Here is an 8027-nt window from a genome sequence, read left to right on the forward strand (position 1 = left end):
TTCTTGTTCATATGTAGCTATTAATCAAGAAATGACTTTCAGCTAATATAAGCAAAGAATCATAATTATATGCCCTGGTTATACTAGGGCCTTTTTGCCCATCCCTGACAATAGTGAAATTATTCAGTGTAGTAAAGTAACTGAAATATGTGAGTTGCCTTTGCAAAAAAATATATATGTGCAAAAATGAGCGAATACCCTAGTATGCTGCTGGTGCTATGAGTGCAGAAGTAAGAAAACCTGTCAGCTACTGCATTTTATCGGCCCTCAGTTCTTGACTCTTTCATAAAAGCTCCCCAGTTGTATGTTGTATGTGCCAATAGTCTACGCTATTTAAATAGCTATCTCTGTAACTTGTTTTACTCTTTTTCTAGATTGAAAAGCCTTTATGGGAAACTTATGACACCTAAAGGAACTTCTAAGATGTGGCAGAGGCTGGTGCAACAAATGAAACTGATTTCCAAAATCAGAGACCATCGCCAGGACACAGACATTCTTGATGCTTTAATTCATATGGTATGATTTCTTCTTTAAGTTATGATCTATCCTAGGGTAGGGCAGGATTGGTATTTGCCCCAGGCCTGCAGCATCACAGGGGAGCTTTGGGCATGACAACCATACAAACTGTTTCTGCTGAATTGCTACTACAGTTCTATATTGTGTTAATTATAAGGATATTAAGGGTTCTGTGACCATATAAAGGCACAAGGCTGCAGGCTGAGTTATACAAGGAACTCTGAGTATCACTCATGTATTATAAGGGATAATGTACCCCCTGCTGTAAATTATAAGGATATTAGCAGTCACTGAGGGGTTCTGTGACCATATAAAGGCACAAGGCTGCAGGCTGAGTTTTATAAATTAAGCAACATTGCACTCCACTCCGCCAATTTGTTTGTTGGTACACAATATATGGATCCAAGCCAGCCATCACCCATTTAGCTAACAGAAACAACAATGTATCAAGCATAAAACCAATCGTAATTAGGCTACCTAATTCATATATTTACGAGACCTGGTATCAGGTTATTTTTTGTGGGAGTATAATGTATACACCCAAAAACTTTGATCTTTCAGGGAAGCTTAAAGGAGAACTAAAGCCGAACTAAAGAAGTAGGGCAAACATGTTGTACATTATGCTTTGAGCTTCTGTACCAGCCCAAGGCACCCACAGCCCTTTAGCAGGGAAGATCTGTTCTTCCGAAAATGCCCCAGTAGCCCCCCATCTTCTTTTCTGCTGATTCCCTGCCCATACTCTGTGCTGCTGACACTTACCTGAGCTTAGGGGCCCACTCACTATATACTGTATATATAGAATATAAATGGCACACTATACTGTATATATAGAATATAAATGGCACACTATACTGTATATATAGAATATAAATGTCACCCTATACTGTATATATAGAATATAAATGGCACACTATACTGTATATAAAGAATATAAATGGCACATTATACTGTATATATAGAATAAAAATGTCACACTATACTGTATATATAGAATATAAATGTCACACTATACTGTATATATAGAATATAAATGTCACTATATACTGTATATATAGAATATAAATGTCTCACTATACTGTATATATAGAATATAAATGTCACACTATACTGTATATATAGAATATAAATGGCACACTATACTGTATATATAGAATATAAATGGCACACTATACTGTATATATAGAATATAAATGTCACACTATACTGTATATATAGAATATAAATGTCACACTATACTGTATATATAGAATATAAATGACACACTATACTGTATATATAGAATATAAATGTCACAATATACTGTGTATATATAGAATATAAATGTCAGAACATAATGCCGATTAGCAATTAACAAAGATAATTACTACATGGCAGCTCAGAAAGCAGTGCAATTAGCATCAGAATTTAATAATCAGCCCTGTAACATCAGTTTATATGACAGGCCAGCCTCATTTTCTGCTTGATAATTTGTGACAACCCCTAAGCTCAGCTTCTAAGCAGCTGCCAAAGTGTCCTGTGACAAGTATGAAGGCCTGGATTATTGCTGCTATTGAGATGCTGAAACTATAGACTCGTGCAATAAGTTCAATATATATATATTTATATGTGCCCTGCCCACTCCTCCACAGGCAATTGCGTGCACCCAATCACAGAGTGTGGTGCGGTACAGGGTGCAGTATGGAGTGCAGTATGCAGTGTGGGGGGAAGTAGGAGCTTGTGATTTGGGATGGTGTGGGCCCCTGATGCCCCCATCCAACACTGTAGAGAGATGCTTTGATATAAAGTTATATTATTTTAAGCTATCTTTTTTTTCTAAGCGTTTTCTTCCTGTCTACAGCTCTATAAATTATAGTTCTTTTCTATTTCACCCAATGGCAAAGTATTCCAGGTAATACCGGTGAGACTTGGTTCTGCAAGTGACAAATCCAGTACTGTCTTCCAATGTAAATTTCATTTTAAGAAAATGCACTGTATTTATCAGAAGTGGGAGGTATGTAAGCATGTCCCTCCAGCCCCCTACCTGTCCCTCAACTTTTATGTCATTCAGATGCACACGTTAGGGACTGGCGGTGGTCACAACAGGGCTCTGTGCTAACTCCCGGCCCTATAGCATGTGGTAAGAACAGGGCTGCCTGTGCCCACAGATACTGCATTCTGCACCTTGGCCCTGAGTGCGGTTAGATCAATGCTCACTGTGTGAGCACTAAGGGGCATGCTCTTGCATTCTTGTCTGGGTTCTTTGTAAATCACCGTAATGGTCCACATATAAACCTTGCACAATACAAAAAATAGAAAAATGCCATAATATGCACACACACAATATCCCCCAGTGAGCAAAGAAATACACCCAGCAATGAGCAGAGAAAAGACAAAGGCATGGATGAGAAAATTCCCCAACGTTTCAGTTTGAAAGCCTTTGTCAAGGGGACTCTTGAGTTTCTAGTGTGCAAGGTTTATATGTGGTGCATTACAATGTATATAATCCTCAACTGGGGGGATTTTAAACCTTAGTACCTATACCTATTTTCTATTTAATGAAATTATTTTAAAGGACAAGTATATCCTATCCTATAGTGCCCTCCATCATTCTAATTTTTACTATTCTTCGTAAATCAACCCCCAGTATCTACTCTGGAAAATATTATAAGAAATACTTCATCTCTTAAAGAATGCAGCAGGTGTTGCAAGACCCCGAAACACTTTTAAAAATGTTGTTTTATCCAAAATGTGTGCAGAATTGTTTGCCCTGTGTAAAATGAATATCATCTTGTGATAACACATTTCATACAACAAATGATTTAGCTTTATCAGAGTTTTGGAAGTGCTGAACCTGATGGATTTCTTAATGCTTTTCCTTTTTTTTTTCCTTTCAAAACAGATGTCGGTAAACTTTCGGGAATCCTAGTGGTCATGGAGATCGTCACAGCCAAGAAGAAACGGCCAGAAAGATGGAAATGGAAAATAGCATTTTTAACTGTTTAGACTTTGTTAGTATTGTGTTTTTGTTTGTGGTTTATCGAGTGACAATCTTACTTTTCAGATTGATACTATGTTATTATGTCATGGGTGTCTTTAATTTCAATGTATGCTCTCAGCTTTATGGGTAAATTGTCCGTGCCATCCCTGGGCCTTTTGCTCACAGACAGGCAGCACCCCCAGCCCCTCTGGGAGTTCCTCACACAGACAGGCAGCCCCCCCAGCCCCTCTGGGAGTTCCTCACACAGACAGGCAGCCCCCCCAGCCCCTCTGGGAGTTCCTCACACAGACAGGCAGCCCCCCCAGCCCCTCTGGGAGTTCCTCACACAGACAGGCAGCCCCCCCCAGCCCCTCTGGGAGTTCCTCACACAGGCAGGCAGCACCCCAGCTCCTCTGGGAGTTCCTCACACAGACAGGCAGCCCCCCCAGCCCTTCTGGGAGTTCCTCACACAGACAGGCAGCCCCCCCAGCCCTTCTGGGAGTTCCTCACACAGACAGGCAGCCCCCCCAGCCCCTCTGGGAGTTCCTCACACAGGCAGGCAGCACCCCAGCCCCTCTGGGAGTTCCTCACACAGACAGGCAGCCCCCCCAGCCCTTCTGGGAGTTCCTCACACAGACAGGCAGCCTTCCTGCCCCTCTGGGAGTTCCTCACACAGACAGGCAGCCTTCCTGCCCTGTGCCCCGCTCTGAGAGTGGATACCTCTCTGAGTGACCCCTCACTCTCACTGACTCCTTCACACTGAGCGGCCCCCAGGTGGGGGAGCACACACCTTTTTACCTCTCCAGGAAGCTCCTCTCTCAGCTGCCTCTTAATTAGCTGACTGAGAGGGATTATTAACCCTATCTGCACAAGGAATTCCCCTGCAGTCCACATCACACGCTTCAAGGCTGCTGTGTTTCCTAACCACATTGTCACAATATATAATAGTAATTTCCCCCCTAAAACATATACTTAGCAACAATGATTTGCTTTCCATGACTGAGTTTTTAAAACTAAAACCCTACATATTCTTAATTTCCCACAAAATAACATTTCTATTCATTTAAAAAAATGACTTGTTGACTTTTACATGTTTTTAGATGCCAAATTATTTAATTCAGGTTTTTTATGTTTTATAAATGTATGGCAGAAAACTTAAATTCACCATTTTGTTTTTTCACCCCTTAGTTCTTATCCGAGAACCACCCCCAGTGATATACATTACCTGGCTCTAGAAATTTGAGCTCAAACAACTGTTTTTGTATTTGTTTCTTGTCCAGGTAATCCACTCTCATTTTAAAGGAGGCCCCATATCTTATACTGAATATACATTTTGTTGTGGAATTATAAGAATAACATATCTCTTTCCTGCAATCAAAGTAAACATATAAAAGGCAGAGCTGCAGCCTTAAATAACCAGTTAATATCTATTCATTTTATTAATCATATAATTAAAAAATAAAGGGAATCTAGGGAATGGGGAGCATTAGTATGTTGATACGCTCTAACACTCATACAGGTATGGGACCTGTTATCCAGAATGCTCGGGACCTGGGATTTTAGGGGTCTTTCCATAATTTGCATCTCCATAACTTAATTCTGCTAAAAATCATTTAAATATTGAGTAAACCCGATATGGTTGTTTTGCCTCCGATAAGGATTAACTATATCTTAGTTGGGATCAAGTACAAGGTACTGTTTTATTATTACAGAGAAAATGGAATCATTTAACCATTAAATAAACCCAATAGGGCTGTTCTGCCCCCAATAAGGGGTAATTATATCTTAGTTGGGATCAAGTACAAGGTACTGTTTTATTATTACAGAGAAAAAAAAATGTATAAAAATTACAATTATTTGCTTATAATGGCTTTTCTGTAATTCGGAACTTTCTCGATAATTGGTTTCCAGATAAGGGATCCCATATCTGTACTAGATTACATTAGCAAAGTCTGAGAAACCTATAACAGCTAATCAACACAGGGCGCCCTATTTACTTATTTACAAGGTCAAGAAAAAAAATCTTGATTACATATAAAAAAGGGAAAAAAAAACATGAGATTTGTTTCCCATAACATTCTTTTCTTCAAGCACTAACTTATTTAAGAAAAATGTCCGACAATATTTGCAATCAAGTTTTTTTTTTAATTAGAAAAAACCCTCAAACACAAGTGAGAATCATATTATTCTATTTATTTTCAATGAGGCTAAAAATTTAAAAAAAAATGTAAAGGTTTGCAGTATTGTTGCTTTCAATTGTGTGTAGCGGTGAGCGGATCTGTCCCATTTTGCTTTGCTGTAAAATTTACGAAGCTTTGGAAATATTCATGAAGTGTCAAAAAAACCACAGAAAATGATCTGTGTCAAAAAATATTGTTGCGTGTGTCAATTTTTTTTAGGGTGCAAAATTTCACTCATCATTACTTCTGTGTCAATGTAAATGGACACTCAATGAACAAACCAGTTTTTACCCAAGTAAATGTAAGTAAGTTTAAGATAAACTCTATAGCAGTGCTGTCCAACTGGCGGCCCACGGGCCGCATGCGGCCCGCGACCCCCCTCTGTGTGGCCCCCCACCTGTCTGGCTGCTTTGATGGCTTACCTTGTGTAAGCTTTAAATGGTATCAGTACTGTGATTAACTGCCCCCCTGCATGGTTCTCACCTCAGATTCAGGCTGTAATCAGGCTGTATTGTTTAAATATGTAATCCACTGTGTTGTTCACACCTTTTAATCTCTGCATTGTTCACCCCCTGCAGTGTTCACACCTCAGGCTCAGTCTGTAATCAACCATATTGTTCCCCTGTTCACACCTCAGGAGCAGTATAAACCCACAAATAAACCCTGCACACTACAAAAAGAACATATACTGAGGTGGTACTGCAATTAAAAAGTTTTTTAATTTATAGTTATTGTGCAGACTGTAGGAGCAGTGCCAGCATTGTGTCACTGTAGGCTGCCTGTGTGTGCCATACACACAGGCATCATAGGGCAAGCAGAATATGGCACACACAGGCAGGGTAGGGAAGGCAGAGTATGGTACACACAGGCAGGGTAGGCAAGGCAGAGTATGGCACAAACCAGCCAAGAATGGCAAACACAGTGAAAGTATGGCACATGCAGGCAGGGTAGGGAAGGCAGAGTATGGCACACACAGGCAGAGTATGGCACACACAGGCCAAGTATAGCAGAAACCAGCCAAGTATGGCACACAGGCAGGTTAGGGAAGGCAGAGTATGGCACACACAGGTAGGGTAGGGAAGGCAGAGTATGGCACACACAGGTAGGGTAGGGAAGGCAGAGTATGGCAAGTTTTTGCTGTACTAAAACCATTAATATGGGTATGGTCATGTGATAACATGGGTGTGGTTTCAAGTGGGTGCAGTTTCAAAAAGGGGAGTAGTCAAAACTGGCTTCCATTATCGGCCCTCCACCACGTAGGTCGGAAAAATTTCGGCCCTCAGTACCACAGAAGTTGGACAGCACTGCTCTATAGGATCTTTATCAAATTGTGAAATTAGAGTTCACTAAAATTCACCCGTTCTCTGTTCATTCCTATGGGGTTTTTAGACGCGTATTGTGGGGGTGAATTATTCGCGGGGTGAATTATTCTGTGGTGAGTTATAATTTCACACTTTGATAAATCTGCCCCAATGTGTATATATTTACACTTGAGTGATAATGCCATCAAATACTTGATACATGGAAATATATTTTATTTTTATTTGCATTTTTTTAATTTAATTTAAATATTTTTATTGCAATTGCATTTGGAAACAGAGTGTGGATTGGCCAGGGTTATAGAACAATTCTAGTTCCTATTTTATTATAAACCTTGCTTGTCTTTCTGAAGTAATTCATTTTGAAGAATAACTTTTGTGTTGTTTTTAAACCCGAATTTGTCTATTTAATATCCATTAAAGGTACTTAATAGGGAGTCTGGAAATAAACAAGAAACGTGGATTTTGTTACTTACTGTGGCAGCAAGTAAGGCTCGATGCTAATCCTCTTTTGGTCTGTAAAATAGTCCCCTAGATTTCCAAAGGAATCTGCATTTTTTCTTAATTCCTAAGATTCAATTAAATTACAAAGTGAACTGAAATGAATTTCCCATTTATTCCAGTACAGCAGCTGGATATTGATAAATCATATTATGAAGTAAAACTAAACCTATGGTGCAGATTTATTATTGTTCTTATTTTTTCCTTTTCTTCAAAATGCATCTATTTAAATAATTACTATGAAAAACTAATAAAAAATGACACCATTGAAAAGCTGGTAAGGTAATGTAGAAGTCAATGGTAGCTCTTCTTTGCAAATTGTAAACCTACTTTGAGGATTTGGAGTTTTTCAGGGTTTTTTTCACTTTTAATTTCATAAATATTCTTATATAAACAAAGAGTTCAAGGTTGTCATATTAGTTTTGTTTTACAATTTTTTAAACTGTTTTTTATAATCATATGTTAAATAAATTTGGAGACATTTGTGCTTTTTGTGAGTGAGTGAGTTTAGTTGTGGTAGAATTTTTTTTAACAAATCTGTGTCTATGGAGGAGA

General features: G+C 38.9%; 1 protein-coding gene across 1 annotated transcript in view; it reads left to right on the plus strand.

Annotated features, from left to right (window-relative positions):
• Positions 1 to 3708, plus strand: part of LOC100492857 — a 35897-nt gene extending 32189 nt beyond the window's left edge. Inside the window, exons 22-23 of the mRNA XM_018090917.2 lie at positions 375 to 516; positions 3395 to 3708. Coding sequence (XP_017946406.2) covers positions 375 to 516; positions 3395 to 3421 — 169 coding nt within the window. The 3' untranslated portion in view covers positions 3422 to 3708. The remainder of the gene's footprint in view (positions 1 to 374; positions 517 to 3394) is intronic.
• The last annotated feature ends 4319 nt before the right edge of the window (positions 3709 to 8027 follow it).

This window comes from Xenopus tropicalis, chromosome 1 (genome assembly GCF_000004195.4).
Source record: "Xenopus tropicalis strain Nigerian chromosome 1, UCB_Xtro_10.0, whole genome shotgun sequence".
NCBI classification, from domain to species: domain Eukaryota; kingdom Metazoa; phylum Chordata; class Amphibia; order Anura; family Pipidae; genus Xenopus; species Xenopus tropicalis.